Genomic DNA, 23,556 nt, shown 5'->3' on the forward strand with positions numbered 1-23,556 from the left:
GATTCTATTGCTAGTCTATTTTGTTCCTAGGTCGTCTTTTCAATAGGTATTGCTACTAAACTCTGCATAACTTTGAAAAAAAACAATTTTTAATACAATATAATGATGCATGAATTTTCAATTTGATTAATCACTTTTCACAATATATATATTTGCTAGATCAATTATTGATAAAAGGGAAAATTTTTTAAGTCATTTGCAACCAACTTGACTAAATGGATTATGACAATTCATTTAATAAAATTTTTGTTCTTATGTAGGCAACTATTTTAATGCTTTAGGTCACTAGAAGCAGCTATTTTGCGGCAACCCTGAGATAACAAAAATTAATATTTCTATAGCAAAATAGCCCATGAGCAATGGCGTATCGCTGACGGTCAGAGAAGCTAAGGAGCTGAATCGTGACTGCCCCAGTGTACGTCAAAAAGAGCTTTTAAAGCTTAATAGAAACAGTTTGAGGAAGATCGTTGGTCTTACTGGTCACTGCATCCTCAGGAGACACCTATACATTATGGGAATTGAATCCAATTCTCTTTGTCATCTTGAAGAAGAGACATCACGACATATACTTTGTAATTGTGGGGCAACATTGCGTTAAAACCTGGGATCTTCAGGATGTTCCTGTAAGGTGTTGCTGAATTTTATTTCACCATTTGGGGGGAGGGGGGGCTTTCATGCTACATGATTTAGGGTTTGGGTACGATAGCCCTCGGGTCGGGTCGATGTACCATGCTTTTGGGAGCAACCCAACCTCTAAGTCTATAATAAACTATTAGCATGTTCAATTACATAAAAAAGTTTTTTTTTTTTAAAATTCATTGTCTTTCTATAAGGGCTAAAAGAAATAGTTAAAAACTTTTTAGTTATTCTCATGAACTTGACAAGTTTTTTTTTAGTGAAGTTTACTAACAATGATATGAAACATGAATTGATTTATTAAAATTAATGAGGAAAAAATCCAATCGTGTTTCTCATCGTCTAGAGGTTTGACTATTTTAAAAATCTTATTAAGTTATATCATTTTTGCTGATTTATAAGATAACTTCTCTGACAGGTGTATGTACAATGTCTTATTAATGCACAACCAGATGTGAAATTTATCTTTTCACATTTCCATTCAGATCTAAAGTAGAGTGCCATTAAAAAATATTCGCTAACTGTTAAAACAACAGGTATGCTGCTCTCAATTTTGGGACTATCCTCCCTTTTTGAGTTAAAAATCCAAAACAAAATGAAACTCATCCCAAGTGAAATTCCAGTGATTAAGATCATTATCTTTACAAGCTGGCATATGAAACACTAATTATAAGCATTCCAAATAGATATATTAAATCAATTTTATTAATGACTAAAAAAGAAAAAATCACATCTGAAGTTTTATTATGTACAAAGTAGATTAAGATTAAAAAGTCAGTTATTGCTGTTGTTCTTCATCTGTGGATGAATGTTGGTCTGCTGTCACAGTCTGAATTTGAACCGTAGCAGCACCGCCTGCACCTGGTGCTTGGGTCAAAAAGACTGGGGTAGCTGTTGTGGCCACTTGTCCAGAGGCCTGAGCAACTTGCTGTATTTGGTAAACAGTCTAGAGAAGACAAGAAAATGGAACGTTTAAACATTAGAATGATTTAGAAATAAAACATTTCAGGTTAGTTGCTAATAAAACCACTTTTTCTTCATAAATATGCATTAAATATTTGTAAAAAAAATTTATATATCACTCAGCTCATACTTCGTTCGTTCTTTTTAACAGTTGAACACCTTTTGCAAAATTTGCGGAGGGAATCAGCAGCACTTCCTCATGCAACAAAGTTCTGCCTGCATCCTCAACACAGTCAGATAATTATTGTAAAAATTCAGCTTTATTAAAGATATATGTAGTAATATTTGCCAACAAAAGGTCTTTAAAGCTTTTCATAAAAACTTGATGTTTAAATTAGAATTAATGAAAAAATTCCTTGTACAGTTTCAGTCTTAATTAGTCAGGTTTTTCTTATTTACTTCTAGCACTTTGCTCTGTTCTGTTCTTTTAAATCAGTTTATGTCTCATTTTTTTAGGTCTGAATATAGACATTTTAACTATATGCTATGTATTCTTTTCTGCTAATGTGCAAATAATTTTTATTGATGGAAAATCTATTATTTTTAATATATTTAGATCCAAAATATTTTCACTAGTAAACTTCATTTCTAAAAACAATTGCTTATAATGGCATCCATGGTAATGCGCACTTGCTGCTTGAAAATAAACTTTTTGATTGATGTTCATTAATTTTATTTTTTCTAGACAAAAATAAGATTTTTAGCTTAAAAAAATTCCTGAATTCATTGGCAGATTCCCACGCTTAAGCATTTTCATGCACACACTTTTTCACTCTACTGCACTGGTCCCAAAATATTGGATACTTATAATTACATTTTATATTTATTTATGGTTTAAACCTAGTATTGAACATAAGAAAAAGAGGAGTTTGTATACAGTTACCCTTTTATATTATATATTAAATCTTACCCTTTTATATTCTGAAATTATTTAAAAATGATCAAAATATTAAATAAGGTATAACATCCTTATAACATATTTTAACAAGTGAAAACACAATATATAAATATAAATTTCAAGTTAAATTTAAACAACTTAAATTTAACCATATATTTGCTACATGTATGTCATTTAAAACTGGATTTTACACCATAATCTGACTGTGTTAAGATAAATATTAGTCCTTTTCTTCAGTCCATTCACATTAAAGTAATTTTCCCGACTTTTTTTCTCACCCTATAAGTTTTTTCCCCATGCAAAATGAATTTGAATTATCATGCAAAAATTAATGAATTAAAGTAGGAGTATTTCAATAACCCATCATAATTCCATACTTTCTGAACACCAAAACATTTCTAAAATGCCTGATACTGATATTTTGTTCAAAAATAAAACTGATTTTTATAAATCTGCCATTTAAATTTTGCAGGCTGGATAGCAAAAGCTTTCTGATAACTTGGATGTTTACACCGTAGATAAAAAAAAAAAAAAACTTGTTAAAATATAATTTACAATTTAATGTGATAAAAATTACATTTATTTGTGTATTACTTAATAAATTAGCAAAAAAGATACAATAAATCACTAATAAGAAAATTAATATAAATTTAATGCTGATTAATAAAGTAAAAAATTGTTCCATGTAAAAAATTTCAAAATCTTAATTCGACATTCTAAAAAAAAAAAAAATACTGAGATAAATTTTTTAATTTGATAATATTTAAGAAATTTTAAAATTATTACTACTAAGAAAAGTAGGGAAGCAAAAATTAACTAATATATCATTTATAAAATAAAAAAGCAGTACTTCAAATATTTTTTGTAATTTATAGAGAAGAGGATAAACAATGTTATAAATTTCCAATTTTGTTCAAGTTATAAATAATTTTAAGTTTAATATTGAAAAAATTACAAAAAGGAAAACTGAAACAAAAATCTAAAAATCAACATTAAATGACAATATATATAATTTTTTTTCAAAGTACTGATTTTACTAATATTGCAAATAAAATTAAAAAAATAATTAACTAATGATTTTAATTTAACTGAAGGAGTAAAGAATTGTGCTGGAGGAAACTCAAGGATCCTCAATTATTCCCCTCTTTTAACTTAGAAATTGAAATAATTTTCCCAATAAAACAGAAACTACCTTAGAATTTAGTGTCAATGGGTTTTTGTGAATAGAGCGATGTTGCAGTATTTGCAACTTCCATTGTTCCTTTACAGAAAATCCTCTATTTTTACAAAACATATTTTGTGGTAGAAATTATTAAAAGCCAGTAGGTTTGCCCTCTCCCAGTTATAAAGATTTTCTTGAAGTAATTCTAAAGAAAAATCAATAAGCCTTAGATACTATGAGTGACCTTATCTACACCTGTATATCATAAACTTATCAGGGCAAGATGCCATCAGCACTGATAAGAAGAGATAAGACAAAGAATGTTGCATTGCAATACAGATTGTAAGGTTATTTTGTTGACAGAGTATTAGAATATAAAATTTAAAGAAAAAAAAAATGTAGTGCATTTTAACTTATTTTTCAACAAGTAAAGAAAAGAAAGCTTTTAGAAAAAAAATACAAAAAATATGATTAATTGTAAGAGAATGAATATAATAAAATAAAAGCAGAAATTTACAGCGCAAGTAACACAGTATAACTATTTTTAATGTAGTACAGAATTTGGTAGTTTAATAAGGATTCATAAAAAATTCTTAGAATTTTTTTTATTTTTTTTAAGTTTACAGCTCTAGAAAAGCTTTTTTTAAATTTTTTCGAACTGTTGTCCTTAAAACAAATTATCTTTAAAGAATGTAGCAGACACATGCTAGTCTAATTTACTGTTTTTTTAAATTCAATCACATTAAAACAATAATTTAATGTAATTGTTATTATAAATTGTAACTAAATGATAAAAGAAAATCTGATGGTGTAAAAAGGTCGGTTATCAGTAAGTTTAAGGAATACAGAAGAATTGATAAGGGCAAAAAAGAAAATATAATTAAATAACATGCACAAGCATATAAAATCAAATTTAAAAAAAAAGAAAAAGCAATATTTCTTTTGCCAAAGTAAAGCACATACTTTTACCAGAACTCATATAGAAGGTATGCTATTTAATAACAAAACCAACCTGGGCTTGTTGTTGCTGTGCAAGATGTTGATTAGCTTGTTGAAACATACCCTGAGGAAGGGGGAAACAAAATAAAAAAAATTAACATGCAAAGAAAAAAAGGCTTGGCAAACAAAAAAAAAAGTTGGTGCTAAATAATTGCTGCTCATGCTTTTTGTTTTGTTACAAGAGAAAACAATACAACACATGCAAAATAATTTATATAACTTTATCTGTTATATATAATTATAATTTTTTATTCATNAAAAAAAAAAAAAAAAAAAGCTTGGCAAACAAAAAAAAGTTGGTGCTAAATAACTGCTGCTCATGCTTTTTGTTTTGTTACAAGAGAAAACAATACAACACATGCAAAATAATTTATATAACTTTATTTGTTATATATAATTATAATTTTTATTCATATTTCAAGCTGGATTAATTATTATTGAATATAATAAGCGTATGGTATAAGCAAGATAAGAATTTAAAAAAATAATAATATAAAAATTAAAATACTGTTACAGTTTTTATTTTTTAAACATCAATCAAAATCCAAACACCATGTCTGATTAATACTAAAATTATTTTGCGTAATTTAACACAACTTTTGATTGCATTTTTATTAGTAATAAAACTAATAGTACTGATTAATGGGTGAGCTTCATAATATAAAAAAAAAAAAACAAAGGTAATATCAATAAAAAAAAAGGTTAAACAAATAAAATTAAATCTTTTTTTATAAATAGTAATACTGTTTTAATTTTCAGTTATTAAAAAGTTTTTCTTATAGAATGTTCATTGCATTTTTTTTCATAAGAAATTTATATATATGCATATAGTAGGTGTACATAGATATAGAGTAAGTGTACTAATGTGCCAAGTAGTAAATATCATCATTAGTGAGGAAAAATAATTAATCATTTTAGTAAATTGGAAATCAATTTTGGTTAATAGAAGTTTAAATAATAACAATATTACTAAACACAGACTTGCAATTTACTGCTTTTTTTACATTTTATGATTAAAAAAAATTAATGTAAAGATAAATTCTATTAGTTAAATTTAAGATTGTTTAAAAATTATAAAATTGCTTTTTTTTTAAAAATTTTTTTTTTTAATTTAAGGTGACATTTATGAAAGTTATAGACAACAGTTATTTAATATACATTAACTGGCATTTCCTGTGTTTTTGGTTAAATTTTAACAGAATACTTTTTTAAAAAACGATATAGAAAATAATCTGCTTGTGCAATCGCATCCACCATTAAGTGAGTTTTTTATAGATATTAAAAATTATACTAATTAGTATAATAGGACTTGCTAGCAAATTGATTAACATACAGTATACATTAAATGCAGGGCTCTATGAGGCATTAATGTTACAGTAAACAGTCTGAAAAATTTTCGAACAAAAATTCCAATCATTTACAAATATATAAAATTCTCATATATTGTATACAAATATAAATGAAATAAAACAATTTAATGTTTGCCGGTCTAACCATAGTGCATACAGGGTTAAAATTATTGTAATAGTCTTAGCGCAAAAGATAAAAAGTAATAGTCTGTTAATAAGTTATTATAATATTATTCAACTCAGATAATGTATTTTGACAGTTCAGGTGAGAATTCAGTTAAAATAAGATCCTTTTATACAATCTTATTAAAATGCCGTAAGTTAGAAATTATTGTTTCCAACCAATTATATACTAATTGCTTTTTTATTGACCAAATGCATTGTTATAGGCAATTTTTAATTAATAGTTATAAATTAAATTCCTGTTTCCACTTTATCTGACATGGTTAAAATTTTTAATAGATTAACTTTCCACAAACCATAGCCAGACCAGCAGAATAATAATATAGTCTTGCTCTAGCCCTAAAGATTATTAAAATAACCAAAATTTTGTAGTGTTACTTTTTTTTTTGGACTTGAGGATTGAGGATATTTTGTGTGTATCATACAGTTTTATTTTGAGAAAGTCTTACTTCAAATAAATGATTAGAATAGTCAACTAATGTATAAGATTAATGTGTGTTTTCTTAAACAAAAATTTGTTAATGCTCGAAATCATAAAATGTGCATTATCAAATCCTAAAGTTCTTTTTGAGAATAAAATAGGAGATTAATAGCATATTTTTAATAAATAGGTAATAATCATAATAATAAAATAGATAAAAATAATAAAGTTTTCAGTGTTAAAATAAAATATTTCAAAAACAGTGAATTGAATTGATTTTGAATAGAACATCAATTACTTAAAATATAATTTGTAAAAGAATTTATGTTTATTAACTTACAGAATTTATTATTACATAAATTAAATACCTACATAAATTAAATACCTTTTAATCTAATTGTGCGTTATAATAATGGATATATATAATTTGAAGTTAACATTTATTTCATTAACATTTGCATTAATTCAGTTGCAGGATTCAACATTAAGTCATTCACATGATTCATTAAAAAGTTCGTTGAAACATAACTTGGGTCAAATATCACATTAAGTTGAACAATCAAATACAGTACAACTCTATTTTAAAATACAAGCTACAAAAACGTTTTTAAATCTTCAAATGTAATATTACAATTTTAGTTGTATATTTAATTTCACTGTGAAGGATGCAATTTTGTAATTTCTTATAAAGTGGTTCCATACCAAAAAAGATTATTATTATTTTTTTAAATAATTTCAGAGATAAAAGCCTCCTTTTACATCTTATTATTAAAATTACCATTACTAATTAATATATATTTAGGCACACTATTAATGTGATATTTATTATTCAGTTTCTAGCTTGATAAAAACAAATTAATTCCATGAATTAAATAAAATTTAAATCAGCCATTGTATAAAAGAATGTTTTTGGAAAAAATGATCTAATTAATGGATAAAAACTAGCAACATGCGGAAACTTCATCAAAATCCACAAAAATTGAAAAAATAATATCCAGGAATGATTGAATTCCGTATTGTTCGTTTGGCTCTGAAAACTAGAAGCAGGGCATGTGAGTTTTCTGCGAACATTGAAGAATTTCGCAAATCAAAATCTTATAATTCAATAAAATGTTAAAACTTGTTAAATCCCATTAACGAGACATACAGTATATTCATGTGATTCTTCATGTCAATTTAAATATTTGGAACAGCGCCGGAAATTGCTAATATCGCACTTCTTATCATGCGATTTTAATATTAAACATTGATTTTCGTATCTACCTTACTATGCTTTGCGATTTGTATTTTCACTTTTTTAAAATCTTGCATAATGATTCCCTAGTCATGCGACTTAAAAAACCCAACATTGCGATTCCTATTAACACAATCTAAAAATTATGCATCGTGATTATTTACGATATATAAATATTCAATATTGCAATTTGTATTTTTACACTCTTAAAATCCAATATTATGATACATATTCTACAATTTTAAAATTCAATGTCACAATTAATTCATATTCACAAGATTTTAAAATCCAATGTTGCTATTCCTGTAGTAAGAAGTAAATTTGTTCTTGAATTAGTAACTATAAAGGTGTGATATTTTTCATTAGTAGGTAATTTATTTGTAAATATCAGTTAAAAAAAATTCTGTTAAATATGAAACATGTATGATACATAAATTGATATAGATTTTTTTAAAATAAAATTTTCAAGGTTTTCATGTCACAATTACCTCTGGACATTGCTCTTAGGAAAAAATCTGTAAAAACCTAATATCTAATTCTGGATAATTGTACGAACAAGCAATTTTTCCAACTTAAATGATTTGTCAGTAAGATATTGTAGGTTTGGATCAACACACAATTTGAAACAAATGCTTTCTATTATGAACATAATGAAATTAAAGTATTGTTCAAGATTAACTGACATATACCTAACATACCTAATTTTGTAAATATCTTCAAAAATTATTCTCAATACAGATCATTCGGTAAAAAAACAACTTGATTACCAATTGAACAACATTAACAAGTAACTAAATGAACCTTAAAAATTTTAAGTTTACTTAGGATTTATTATTTTGCTTTATCTGAGCTATTTGCATAAAAATCTGATAATTAGCCTGCAAATATTTTCTCACCATTTTTAGTATATTAAAAAAAAAAAAACTGTCACATATACTTAGTTATGTGACAGTTTTCTTCTTCTTGAAATTGGCACTCTTCCTAATAAGGTTGACCAGCACTAACATAATTTGACATTTACATTGATTACTTGAGTTGAAACAACCATTATGCTTACAAAATATAATTTTATCGCAAGAAAAAAAATAATAAAAGAACATGTATAGTAAAAATTGGTTTGAAGTATGATGTAACTTACCTGACTAAATTGTTGGGGTTCGTGTGATTCGACCCCATTCCACATATTCTCGGCACTCACCTGAGTAGCTGTCTGTTGGACTTGTGCATTCTGTTGTACTGGAGCAGCATGAATTATAATAGGTTGGTTTGTACTTTGTCCTTGACAAGGCATTCTTATGAATTGAAGTTGATTATTCGGACTGAGTTGGATCTAAAATGATTTAAAATGAGAATTATAATTTTTTTTATTTAATCTCATACATTATGATCAGAGCTGAAAGTTAATAAATAACAAAATCGTGAAGACTAAGAAAATCTTTTGGCATACTTGCTACAGGATGCGTAGCCAAATTATGCAACAAAAAATAAAAACTTTTTAAGCACTCAAAAAACATTTTTAAGAACTTTAAAAAAATATCATAATTAGGCAGGGTTGGAAAGTTTGTGACAAGTGACGGTTTTTATCTTGTTTTAACTGCCATGCCATAAAATAAATAAATAAACATTTTGGCATTGTTTTTGACAATTGTCAAAAATCATGAAATTTTGAATTATGTAAAGCAAATGGCATTTTCATATGCTATAGACTGACAATACCCCGAAATAGATTGAGGTTGAATTAATTGCGAAAATGTTGAATAGAACAATGCCAACTGTGTCTTTTTGCATGATTTGAAGCGAAAATTAACATGGTAAAAGAAAAATAACATTTTGAAAAAGGGAAAATTAAGCACTTTTTAAAAACACCCGATGAAAAAAGCACCTTTAAGGGCTTTTAAAAAACGATAATTGAAAATAAGCACCTTTAAGCACTTTTTTAAAATGCTACCCACGCTGTTGCCAACATTGGAGAGACATTTTCTAGGTACTTACATTCAGCTAAGTAAAAAATTTGTATATAAATCTTAATCTAAAGAAGATTTTTTTTAAAAACCATTATTTATAAGTAGTACTTAAACTATAAACACTCAACAGGCTGCAGTACTGTCAATAGCACTATCTGTTGAGGAATAAGAGAGGTATTTTTGCCATCAGCGTATATTTTATCTCCAATTTTTTTTTTACAAATTTCTTCAACAAATACGGAGAAATTTGAAAATATACAGGTAAATAGGAGATAGTTATAAAATACAGGAGTCTTTGCTAAAAAACAGGTGACTTGGCAGGTATGCCTTGGCTATGGTTTGTTTTCTAGAAGATGAAAATATTTTTGTAACAGTTAAAAAATAGATGACTTTTTCTTTTTAACCATAGATAAAGTATATAGTGATGAACAGATTATAATTAAGAGTAGTAAAAAAAATTTCTTATTCCTAAAAAAAAAAATCAACTACAAACAAAATGCTTTTGCAACCAGTTTTTCCTTTCTCTGTCACACTTTCAGGTGTGATGATTGGGAATAATATATTTTTTTAAAAATTAATTTTAAAACACAGTGAATCCTTAATTATCTGTATCAGCTTTTGGAACAAAAGCATACGGATACTAACTGAAAACACACTTTTTTAAAAAAAATAATTAGTAATTTGCCTATATAAAGATTCTGTCCCAAAATATTTTATCTGCAAAAAATTATATCCTATTCTAGTTTGTTTGCATAACAATCTGCCCCACAATATTTTGTCTACATTAATTTCTGTCTCTCCATATTTTGTTATACCTTTCTTGATTCCTTTACCTGACATCTGGGTGAAATTCAGTCAACATTATAATTTTGGTGAACACACTTGATCAAATTTATCAAAAACAACCTATGTGATGCATAAAATATTAACTAATATTCTGATATAACTTATTAAATGCATTCAAATTGTGCAGATTCACAGGCACATTACTAGGTTGATCAAGCACTTAAACAATATTTAAAAAACGATTAATAATAACAATAATTTATTAAGTGGAAATAAAATATATTGACTTTTAATATTCTTTCTTAGAATGTGTCCTTCTTGACCCATAATATTAATTTAAACACACACAAATATGCTTTTCAATTAAGAGACTGAGAACTCAAAAATAACCTATCCCCATTAGGGTATTACAATGGTGATTAACTTGACAAACTCAATTGTTTTCAAATAATTTGAATCTTTTTAATTGGTATTCTGCTATAAAATTAAAAAAAAAGTTGAATTACAAATTTATATTCTAAATTCTCCTTTAGAATCTGATCAACTATTTTTGGGACTGTTTCATCTGAACTAATTTCTAGAATTCAAAGTAGATTTTATATGTTTTATCATTTCTGTGGTTTAAAATTTAAATGTAAGTCTTTTCTTTTTAAAAATTCATAGCTCCAAACCGCAGCTAGTTGTCGACCGAATGGGCTCCAGTTTTGAATTTGATAGAATAGTAATGCATGCGATTGTAACTGTAAGTTGACCCCCTGGTCCTACAACAACAGCTCAGTACCTTTACTACTATGTCATTGTTGTTCTATAGAATCTTTATTATTGTAATAAAATTATAAATTAAAGATACCGACATTTTATGAATTGTTTACATAATACTTACAGGTATTTGTTGTATTTCCCCATTACTGTTAACAACTTGCTGCACAATCTGAATACCACCTCCAGCTTGATTTACTTGTCCCGCCATAGAATGTTGAAGCTGCAAAACCTGCTGTGCTTGGGACTAAAATAAATTGCAAACAAATTGACATGAAAATATTTATCTAGAAAAATGATAACATGAAAGTTAGAAAAAAATTTGGCTATATTTATGAACAATAACTAATCAGTTTCAAAATTTGCACCTCAATTGAATATATGCAAAAAATTTTTCTTTCCAAAAAAAAAAAAAAAAAAAAAAAAAAAAAAAAAAGAAAAAAAANACTAGGTTGATCAAGCACTTAAACAATATTTAAAAAACGATTAATAATAACAATAATTTATTAAGTGGAAATAAAATATATTGACTTTCAATATTCTTTCATAGAATGTGTCCTTCTTGACCCATAATATTAATTTAAAAACACACAAATATGCTTTTCAATTAAGAGACTGAGAACTCAAAAATAACCTATCCCCATTAGGGTATTACAATGGTGATTAACTTGACAAACTCAATTGTTTTCAAATAATTTGAATTTTCTTAATTTGTATTCTGCTTATTTAAGAAATAAAATTTAAAAAAAATTGAATTACAAATTTATATTCTAAATTCTCCTTTAGAATCTGATCAACTATTTTTGGGACTGTTTCATCTGAACTAATTTCTAGAATTCAAAGTAGATTTTGTATGTTTTACCATTTCTGTGGTTTAAAATTTAAATGTAAGTTTTAAAAAAAAAAAAAAAAAACCCTTTTTAAATATTCATAGCTCAAAACCGCAGCTAGTTGTCGACCGAATGGGCTCCAGTTTTGAAGAATTTCAGGCTCCAGTTTTGAATTTGACAGAATAGTAATGCATGCGATTGTAACTGTAAGTTGACCCCCTGGTCCTACAACAACAGCTCAGTACCTTTACTACTATGTCATTGTTGTTCTATAGCAGGAGTGGCGAACCTTTATACACCAACGTGCCATTTTTTCTAAAAAATTGTTTAATGAAATCACAGACGTGCCGTTAAATAATTTTGACTTCATGATTATTGGGAAAATAATAATACTAAATACTATCAACTCAAAACTCTTCATTTGCATTGAAAGGAAAATGCATTTTGCAATGTCTCAGTTATACGCGTAATTAAACTTACAGTAACATCAGTGGGACTTCTGTTATTGCAGATTAAATGACAAATAACTTATATAAGGTTGTAAGATATTTGTTTAAGCAGGACTGTTGATTTTTTTGCTAGTTATCTATTGCTAGCTTGTTTTTTATGGTTATTAATTGTTATTTTTTTATTAATAATTGTTTATTATTTTGTTTATTTTTGTGAATTTTAATTTAATTGTTACATATGGTTCATAGTGTAATAACAATTCATAGTGCAATAACAATTGTGATCGGTGGCGTGCCATTGGTTCGCCATCCCTGTTCTATAGAGTCTTTATTATTGTAATAAAATTATAAATTAAAGATGCGGACATTTTATGAATTGTTTACATAATACTTACAGGTATTTGTTGTATTTCCCCATTACTGTTAACAACTTGCTGCACAATCTGAATACCACCTCCAGCTTGATTTACTTGTCCCGCCATAGAATGTTGAAGCTGCAAAACCTGCTGTGCTTGGGACTAAAATAAAGAATATTTCAATTATCCTTCTGCAGTGTTTAAAATAAATAGCAAACAAATTTACATGAAAATATTTATCTAGAAAAATGATAACATGAAAGTTAGAAAAAAATTTGGCTATATTTATGAACAATAACTAATCAGTTTCAAAATTTGCATCTCAATTGAATATATGCAAACAATTTTTCTTTCCAAAAAAATAAGAAAAGTGGTAAATCATCAGTAAAAAATTTAAAATTTTTTTAACGCAAAAATACACTTCAAAATTCAGTGACTTTAATAATTGCTTTTTGAATTTGCATATATATATGTACTTTTGGATACTTGCAGAAGTTTAATTTCGATATATTAATCAAGCCAGATATTTTATCATTTACACAAATCACTTCTCTTGCTTGTTAAAAATTGACATATTTTGGCTTATCAGAAAAATTAATTTCAGGAAATTATTAGTATATATAGATAGGTAAAAAACACACACAATATTGAGAGCATAATTACTTAGGTTAACTTTATAGATGAAGCAGTTATAATAATTATAGTTAATATCATCAGCTTTTTTTTATGTACTGTTAAACTTATTCATATTTTGAATGAGAAACAGAGTAAAGGATAATTCTGATATCTACGGTTTACCAAAATAAAAACCAAACAGCCAGAAAAATTACTAATTTATGTTATTAATTAATGAAAAGGATTAACTTTAAGTCAGACATAAAACATACTTTTTCTTTCCTTGGTAGAATTCAGAATTTTCTTACACATGTGAAGATAAAACACTTGAAAAAAATTTAGTGTATGAGGAAATATAGATTTTGCTTTTATTTTTGGCCCCCAAGTATCCTATTTCTCATATTTTTTTGAGTTTAGCTGCTAAAAAAAAGAAAGAGATTTTCTAAGATCGCTGCCACGTTTTCTTTCTTTCCTTTTTTTTTTGTCAATCACCCTTCCTCTAATATAAAATCTCTCAAAACTTAGAACCTTCATAAAATAAAATAGACAAAATATAAAGACTTGATGAAAATAAAATGATATTGAGTAGTTATGAAAGTTATTGTGTTATCTAATTGGCTATTATCTATTGGTCTCTATAAGTAGATAGAGAGAAATCCTGAGAAACCTCAACTTTTGTAAAAGTGTCACTTTAAACTTCAACTAAGAAGGAAGGCCTCCTCCTTATTAGGCATTTTCAAAAATGTTAATTAAAAAAATTCCAGGTCATATGAACCTAATTTAGATCAATCAAATTTATATTTAGAATCAAAATCCCACTATAAAAGAACTGAGTTTTGATCACCAAAAACAAGGGTTTCAGATTATTTGCCATGAAATATTAATTTTTTCTTTTATTTTTTAACAACCTGAGAATTGAGATTCCATTGACTTTTTCCTTACAATCATGTTTATTTGTAGGAGCAAAACATAGTCTATTCTCTATTCTTTTCCTCTAATTTTTTTCAGAGATGTCCTTGTAAGCTTAACAATTAAGAAGCAAAAAAAAAAAAAATTCATTAATTAAATTTCATGTCATATCTTTTTTGATGATAACAAACTTATACAGCAAGTAAAGAATAGACATTTTGCATCTAAGACTTTCTTTGCAACATTTCGTTTTACTAACTCAAATTAAAATTTTTTATCTCACTTTCAGTGTAGCCAATAAAGAGTAACAGAAGTATATCAACTACATTAATAATAATACAGTAAAACCTCGTTACAACAATATTTTCGGGACCAAATAAATATATCGTTGTAGAGGGATGTATTGTTATATGGAGATCCTACATACTTTGGGGAAACAATAAGATTTTTTTTTAAAATCTCAATGTTATATTTGTACTAACTATAAATGTATATATTAATTTGCAGATAGGTTAAATATTAAAAACATCAGAAATAAAATAAGATAGCAAATATACCTGAAAACAGTTTTTATTGAAAATAATCCGATATTTTTGCTTGTTTAATCATTCTCCTGACTGTTAAGCCAACCAACAAAGTATGCTTTGAGTTTAAAGTACAAAAATGATTTCCATTTGTGAATGGTGCTCTACCCGACCTTCTACGGAAAAAATTCTCTCTCAGGTGTTAATATAATGCTTGTGTTCATTTGTGACTCATGATCACGTTTTAACATGAAGGAAATGAAATCAGATAGGAATGTTACGCCTGTGACTTCTTAATAGGGTATAAGGGAGGAGATAAGGGAGGCAATTCTAAGAAAGGAAGCTCTTGGCGTGGTCAGCAGTGAGTCTTTTCTTGTCAGAAAAAAATGGAAAAATATGATAAGATTTTTTTTGCATTATTTGAAAACCAATAATAAATGGAAAAAATAAGGTTGAAATTTGGAAGAAAAAAGATCGTTTTACAGGGGTTTATTGCTTCAGAGAATAGCGTAATATTGATATGAGAATAACATTAATTCATATGAAAGTTTGTCGGGACCATAAAACATTATCGCAATAGAGTTATTGTTGTATCAGATATCGTAGTAGCCACAGTTCACTGTAATATTAAAAGTGATCCTTGAATTACCTGTTGTGCATTCTGAACTTGCACCTGTACCTGTGCGGCTTGAGCCTGTTGTGCTGTTTCATTTGATACCTAGGAAACACATAGAGAATAATATTTAATAAGACTCTAAATACAAATCTTGAATAATTGTTTTTAAAAGCGAATTCCTAAAGATGAATTAAATATATAACTAGAAGCAAGAATTAACTATCTTAGAGTTAAAATATTTTCTTAAAATAAATACACAGTTATCACTCTTAATCTGCAAGCCTAAATTTTGTATTAATCTCAAATCAGCTCTGATCTTGCAGCGTAATTAAATAATTGAAGGTAAATGTTAGAAAAATAAATTTGTTTTACAAGATAATTTTCAAAATGTGGGAGCATATCACAGATTTAAATTTTAAGATATGACAAAAATTAAATAATGGTAAAATTTTTATGTCACCAACAGTTTAGTTTTAAACATTCTTTTAAGCTTAGATTACGAATAAGATTTCTATATTTGAATATTAATGACTAATATTTCAAAAACACAGCATAGATAAACATTTAAAATATCACTATTTAATTATAATAATTATTACTTTAAGAGACCAATGTTGGTTAACAACAATAAATATCTAAGAAAGAATAAGCTACTAATTCATAACTTCTGATTTGTCATGGCAAAACATATAAAACATCCCATTTAGAAAAACCATAATAAACAATCAAGAATTAAATGTGACAGCTGGAAAATAAGCCTAAATAAATAAAATTATACTTAAACAGTTTTAATAACTATTACATAACACCTTTAATGACAATTAAAAGAGGAAAACAGAATTGTGAGTAAGGGTAAACATAAAAAGATAGTAATAAGATAAACATGAAAAATGGTTGAGGATAAAAAGTAATTTTTAAAAAAATATTTTGCTAGTTACTACAAATAAGATACGGAAATAAAGCTTTGATAAAAAGTTTAGAATAAAAAGAAAATGCATGCAAGCACTTTAAAAAAATATATAAACAAATAAACGTGGATATATTTAGATAGATATTTACAGCTTGAACTTGTAAAACGGATGGAACTGAAAATGTGGGTGACGCAGTTTGAACAGAGAGGGCTTGCGTTGTAGCAGCAACTTGCTGAACAGCTGCACCAGCTTGTACAAGTTGAATCTATAGAAATAGCATCAACTGCATTAAGCCCTCAATTGTAAGAGAGGAATTATACTTTGAAAATTAAATTACACATATCATGTAAACAAGACTATTAATATACAGAATTACTATAATGAACAGACTCATAATAAGGCAAAACAATAGAAACTTTAAATTTTATTTGCATGCATCTTTAGCTTTCTTTTATCTACTATCAGTTAAAAATATCAGAAACTAAAATGAAGCCTTATATTTTTATCATTCATGTATTTATAATTTAATCGTTAATTAAGCATTTACACATTCACAATAGTCTAGAACTTTTAATTAAAACACTCTTAATGTGAATTATCTTTTCAGGTGAACTTGAATTTCTTTACTCTGGGAAAATTTTTACTTTCAATGTGAACTGAAAATTTATTTCTCTATGATAGGTAAAAAAAAACTAATCATTCACTGATTTTTACTTGTAAGAGAAGGTTTTCCAAATGCTTATTTATTGTGTAGATAATTGCAAAAGACTGTACAATACAGCAGTAAAATGGAAGAGTTGTACGAATTGAATCTGTTAAGGGAGGAGACATTATACATATGCCCTTTTATACTATAACATGAATAAAGAGTTTTCTATTGAGGATAATCCTCACTAATTTGTGAAATAAATCAGTTTACTCCTGTTAATTACTTTCCAGTAATTCCTTATTTGCTTTGGCAGATTAATATATATATATATAATGTACACAGAAAGTAAGTACAATTTATAAATTTCGTCTGAACTATATATTTTTTCTTCCATCATAACTTTTTTTTTTAGAGTAATTGGTTACTATTTATTATGAGGTGTATATAATTTATTAATTTAATATAAAGCACAAAATGAAAACTTTTATTGAAATGAGAAATTAGTTTGTTCATAATAAAATTTAAGGTAAGAAAACACAAACATATAACAGATATAGATAATAGAAAATGTCCGTGTATTGTAAAAGTTTCACACACAAAAAAAAAAAATGCTGATGATTTGGTCACTCTAAATAGAAGATCAGTATTAATCTCCATCACTAGATGCTTAATTAGAGCAGTAGAGGAGGTGGGACTTAAAAGTAATGCTGGAAAAGTAAAGTACACGGAAAAGAAGTAAAACTGCAAATGATCAAATAGCAAAACTTACTGAAGATCATTTTTATTTTGAAAGATTGTATAGTTTCATTTAACTTGACTCTTATCACCACCGATTCAGGAAGTAACTCGGAAGGAATACACATAGGAAACCGGTAATACTTTTTATACAGTTTTCTATTGAAAAATATATTGCTTACAAAATCTTTAAAAATACGACTTTACAAAACTATTATTAGACCAATTGTGACATATGGAAATAAAACCTGGACAATGACCAAAAAAGAGGAAAATTACTTGCTGGTGTTTAAAAGAAAGGTCCAGAATAGAACAATTGGACCAATTAATGTTAAGAGGTGAATGGAGAATTAGAATGAAACTAGAGATTGAGAAAATTATATACGGATGAAATATTGTTTGCTTTATAAAAATCCCAGCGCCTTTCGTGGTTTGTACACACAGAGAGGAGAGACAATAATTAGCCTTGAAAAAGATCATCAACTAGACACCTACGCGAATTAGGTCCAGGGATCGCAGAAAAAAGACAACGTCGTTGACAAATGGGCTGGAATAGCCTGGTTGGTATGGCACTGGGCCCATGTCCAAGAATTCGTGGATTCGATCCCAAGCCAGTCGAAGACTCCCCATGTAGTAAATAATTACTGATGCACGCTAAATCTGTCGAGTCACGAAGTCCTACAAGTCCCCAAAACAAATCATATCTCTGAGAGTACTGATCCAAACGTTTCCTGACTTCTGGAGCAGAACATTAGTAGCTGTAAACCCATAAACTGGGTCAGCTGTTCAACGACAGATATAAAAAAATAAAAACTTGAGAAATAATGAAAAATGAAGATCAGTATGAGGAGAGAGAAGTCAAAACAGAAGACTGTCAAACACAAGAAGATGGGATAGAAATGTGGAACAAACCAGGGGCTGTAGAGCTATAGAAGAAAATGATAAACAGGGTAGCAAGAGATATTCTTAAAATCCAACAAATAAAATTAAAAATGCAGATCTTGTATAGCACACCAAGAAAATTTTGTAACATACTAAGCAAGCAGTATAGTTAATTCATATCTACATATATAAAACAGATAGTCTACAAAGCTTTATAAACTGTTGATAAATTCTAATTTGTTCCTAACATAGTTTTAGTAGAAAGAAAAATCTTTCTCACACCCTACCCTTCCTTAAAAAAACTTTTACTTCTGATGTGATGACAATGACATTAAAACCTTTATTTTTTGCTATTTTTTTTTATAAAAAAAAAGAACGATTATTTATATTTCCGAAAAAGACTAATTCTTTTAGGAACACTAAGAAACTTTTAGTAGATAGATTGCAAAAATTTTATGTATTTTATAGACAATATCTTGGATAGATAAATAAATCAGATACATTAAATACAGTTAAGCATGTATATTGAATACAGGAACTGAAAGTATATAAGAACTTTGGGTACTGTATATAAGAACGAATTTCAGGTAATAGCAAACTCTGATTTGCAAAATATTTCATTAAAATATTCAATCACAAAGATTTGACAAACATTAGTAACAACTGTGGTTTTAGAATTAAATGTTTATTAATGGTATGCTATACATTTATAATGAGTGCCAGAGTTGATTATTACATATTAACTGGCCTCTGATAAAAAATATTGGAAACTATTTTATGATTATTTGCATAAATCAGGATTTAAATATAAATTGGAAAAATCATACATAATATATATAATAAATAACTATAACTTAAATACAAAAATAATAATAATAACTACTAATACATACTTGAACCACCATGTTTGCCCAAGCACTGATGAAAATTTAAAAACAATTTATACAGCATTTTATTCAATTCCAAGCACGATTTTAAGTTTCAAAATTCTTTAAACTAAAAAGTGCTACCATTACAAGANAAAAAAAAAAAACATTTTCCAAATGAATTATTCAAACAATTCAAAGACCAACTGCTAGAAGCCATATAAATGTGTGTGTAGCAAGAACATCCTAAATTGGCACCCTCATATATAAAGTTTAACATTAAAAATTTAAATAAAAAAAGTTTCCGTACTTGTTGAGGGGTGGCCTGTTGTATCTGTGCCTGTTGACCCTGTTGAGCAGGTGTCTGTTGCTGTAGTGCAGCTTGGTGTTGTTGAGCTAACTGAAAGTAATATTGAACTTGGTCTGGGTGCATTGCAGCTGTTCTGATATTATCTTCTTGTCTTTTGGGTGGCTTAATGTCCTCCCTGGGAACTATGTCTATCAAGAAGTCGAATTGATCGTATTTTGTGATTGCCATTGCAATATCATTTCTCTGGAGAAAATTTGATATCATTAATATTAATACCAAATAGAAGCATTTCAAATGAATTAAAAAAAAAAAAAACAAGTTTAAATGAAAAGAGGAGCAGCAGTAGAGTTGGATAATTTTAGGGGTAGTTTAAAATTTTGTTAGGGGGTAACAGGTTGTACTTTAGTTTATTATAAAATACTAGATTTACAAAACTGAAAATACACATTCCATAAATCATATCAATTTGTATAATATATTAAGCAAGCATTACTTAATCCAAATATAAGAATAATATTCACACCTACATATACATACATAAAAGATTTAGTCTACATAGCTTTATAACGTAGTGGTGAAGTCAAATTCATTCCTATAATAATTTTAAGAAAACATTAAAAAACATTTGATGACAATAATTTAAAAACTTTTATTTTATTATTTTTTTTAACAAAATACTATTATTGGTTATTAAATTTCAAATAAGCTTTCCCCTACTTTATGCAGTTAGTTTTATATGACTTTGACTCAGGTTGGATAGGAAAAATTGCATTTTGAAAAGCTTAAACTTCTGAGAAAAAATTTGAGCCTGCATGACTTAACAAATATTTTCTGTAGAACTTTTTCAGAAACTTTAGGTCTTAATTTAGTTAGGAAACTTAGGTTTTTCAGGGTCTTTAAAAAGACACTATTCTGGTATAGTATTCTGTTAAGTATGTATGTAAGTATCCTTTATTGTTACCAGATGGTGCTCTTAAAATAGCAGAGTAAGCTTAATTATATAACAGTCAAATATAGCTTGCTGATAGGAGCAGATCAGAATAAAATATTATTTGTAATATATATTGTAATATATATTGCTTTAATCCCTCGAATCTTTAACTTAGAATGCAATAATTAACAAAATTTCAGTAGTAAATTTTTTGGAATTTCTGACATAGCAAAGCTTTTTAGGAGGAACGGAACCCCTGTGTAACGAATTTCAAAATTTATGTTTTATAGTAGCAATTATAAATAAATATTTTTAAAATGGCATTTAAACAAATAAACTGTATGAATTATACTTCCTGAAATAGTCTTATTCAAGATTTTTAAATAATCATTAAAAACCATCTATGCCAATACTTAGTCAACACATCCATTGAAAAAAAACAAATTTAAATGAAATAAATGTGATTTTTAAAAATCAGAATTTTCTAAATTATAAGTAAAAAAATTCACAATTGCTTAAGCAACATGCTTGACGTGTTTTAACAACGCAAAGGTTTAGAGGCAGGTATCTTAAGCATAAATTATATACAAATCAAAATAAGGGAAAAAAATAATTATTATAGAAAATAAGTACACAATTATTTAATAATAACGATACTTCAGTGAGCCTTTGCATCACTTAATAGAGAAGATTAGCCTACTTGTAAAGTTCGTCTTTTATTGTCTTCTGTGTGCACCCAAGCTCGTAAAGATAACTCTGTAATGAACACTTCTGCAGCCTTAGCAAATAAAACAGGGGCTTCAGCACTGATCATCTGATGAAATAAATTATAATTTTTCAAAAACTTTATACAAAAATGGATTTAAAAAAATAGGCAATAAAATAAATAAAAAACTCATTACCTTAACATCTTCATCAAGCTTCATTATCTTTTTAATTCTAGCTAAAGGGAGTTCTTGACTTTTAAAATCGTTCTAAAAGAATTTATGCAGAATTAATATCATAATAATTCAATATAATTAAATTTTCTTATAAAGCAATTAATTTACAAAGGAAAAAAAACAGAATTAATAAAGTACACATTAAACTGTTTGGCCCACTTTTGAACTACTTTTATAGGAGTTTTGAAATCAACAAGAATAAAAAAAGAATTCGTGAACATAGTTCAAAAGTAGAATTTTTCAAAACATAAATTTAAATTCTTTAATAAAAGAAATTTTGTACATCAAACCTAAGTCATTTGCGTTTCGTATATGAGATTCATTAGACCAGTACTAACAAAAGATTTTTTTCATTTTAAAATATCAGATTATGGTGCTTCAGTTTTCAATGATCATAGACATTAGGTAAATGGAAAATAGCTTTCTTTACACATTAAATAGATTTCAATCTTCTTGTCACAGTAAATGGATAATTGATTCTCATTTGTGAATGAACTAGTACTAAAGGATAGAGGAGTAAGACTTTGTTCTCATTCCTTTAACAATGATCCAACCCGGGTGCAATCTTTCAACAAAAAATAAGCACCTTTTAAGTACTTTTTAAGCACTATATACATTAACAAAATGCAAAATAATTTTCGAAGACCTTACAAGATAAAGTAAGTAGTTTTTGACAAAGAACTCTTTTCTTGGATATGTTAGCCATTAAAATATGACCAACAGATTTTTTTTGGTTTGATTTCAGAGGGTGGAAAATGAAGCTTGAAATTGAGAATATCTAGTGAAATGCAGCAGAGTTGCACACAAGAGTGCAATAATCTCACAGAGCCTAGCTCACTATAACCACATGCAAACTCGCAAGTATTTCATCAAACATGTAAAATGATTGGCGCTTTCATACACCATGAACCGGCGGTAAGCTGAAATAGATTGTGGTTCAATGAATTGTTAAAATGTTTAATAGAACAATGTGAAACTCATGCTTTTGCATAATACCTGGCGAAAATTAACATGGTAAAGAAAGAAAATTTTCATTTTCGAAAAGGGAACATTAAACACCCAATGTAAAAAGCACTTTTAAGGGCTTTTAAAAAATGAAAATAAGCACATTTAAGCACTTTTTAAAAATGCAACGCACCATATCTAACGTTCTTTATAGTAACTATAAAAAAAAATCTCACAACTAACACTCTGTTATTTTTAAAAAAGAAGTGGCTTACAATGCTAAGCTTTGTAATTTCTTCAAGTGCTCTGTCCCAGAATGAGTCCAAAGATTGCTGTGCATCGCCATTTCCATGAGACGCATTACTTGATTGGCTGAATGTTTCGGGTTGAGACATCACTTTTCAACTGATTCTTTCAAATAACCGCGATCTTATCAACCTGAAACACAAAATTAATTTTAATCAGAATGAATGTTTTTAATTTACTCACAAATTAGTGATTTAAATGGCCATGGATGGTACTGAACAGAATTTTTTACCTATGGTAGGGCTGAAAATCTAAAAATTAAGGACTAAATTGCCTCCAAATTTAAGGATGCTGATTTTCTAACGGGAACAATTTCTAGGATACCAACATGGATTCGCAGATATACAACTAGTAATAGTTTTAGTACTTAAAAACTATTACTAGTTGTATATCTGCAAAAAAAGAGAAAAAAAAACAGAAACATTAA

The 23,556-nt window shown here is 27.3% G+C and overlaps 2 protein-coding genes and 1 long non-coding RNA gene across 9 annotated transcripts in view; all 3 read right to left on the reverse strand.

Moving 5' to 3' along the window:
- The window catches only part of LOC107438819 (serine-rich adhesin for platelets), a gene marked incomplete at its 3' end in the record, with an annotated part of 316,964 nt that overhangs the window by 145,999 nt on the left and 147,409 nt on the right, over positions 1-23,556 (reverse strand).
- Positions 1,320-23,556, reverse strand: part of LOC107439791 (nuclear factor Y-box C) — a 26,801-nt gene continuing 4,564 nt past the window's right edge. The window contains exons 2-11 of one of the 7 annotated variants that reach the window (XM_043050787.2): positions 23,099-23,261; positions 21,840-21,911; positions 21,638-21,751; positions 20,007-20,249; positions 16,713-16,829; positions 15,687-15,755; positions 13,029-13,151; positions 8,984-9,175; positions 4,672-4,722; positions 1,320-1,582 (exon numbers count right to left, since the gene is read on the reverse strand). In XM_043050787.2, the coding sequence (XP_042906721.1) occupies positions 1,415-1,582; positions 4,672-4,722; positions 8,984-9,175; positions 13,029-13,151; positions 15,687-15,755; positions 16,713-16,829; positions 20,007-20,249; positions 21,638-21,751; positions 21,840-21,911; positions 23,099-23,218 (1,269 nt within the window). In that variant the 5' untranslated portion in view covers positions 23,219-23,261 and the 3' untranslated portion in view covers positions 1,320-1,414. Of the gene's footprint in view, positions 1,583-4,622; positions 4,723-8,983; positions 9,176-13,028; positions 13,152-15,686; positions 15,756-16,712; positions 16,830-20,006; positions 20,250-21,637; positions 21,752-21,839; positions 21,912-23,098; positions 23,262-23,556 lie in introns of all 7 variants that reach the window. The other 6 variants (XM_043050789.2, XM_043050792.2, XM_043050791.2 and 3 more) reach the window with 6 other exon arrangements.
- Positions 1,994-4,379, reverse strand: LOC139426263 (uncharacterized). The gene is made up of 2 exons (XR_011637507.1): positions 3,915-4,379; positions 1,994-3,884 (listed from the first exon to the last, which is right to left on the reverse strand). It is a non-coding gene; the product is annotated as an uncharacterized lncRNA (long non-coding RNA).

This window comes from Parasteatoda tepidariorum, chromosome 8, assembly GCF_043381705.1.
Source record: "Parasteatoda tepidariorum isolate YZ-2023 chromosome 8, CAS_Ptep_4.0, whole genome shotgun sequence".
NCBI classification, from domain to species: domain Eukaryota; kingdom Metazoa; phylum Arthropoda; class Arachnida; order Araneae; family Theridiidae; genus Parasteatoda; species Parasteatoda tepidariorum.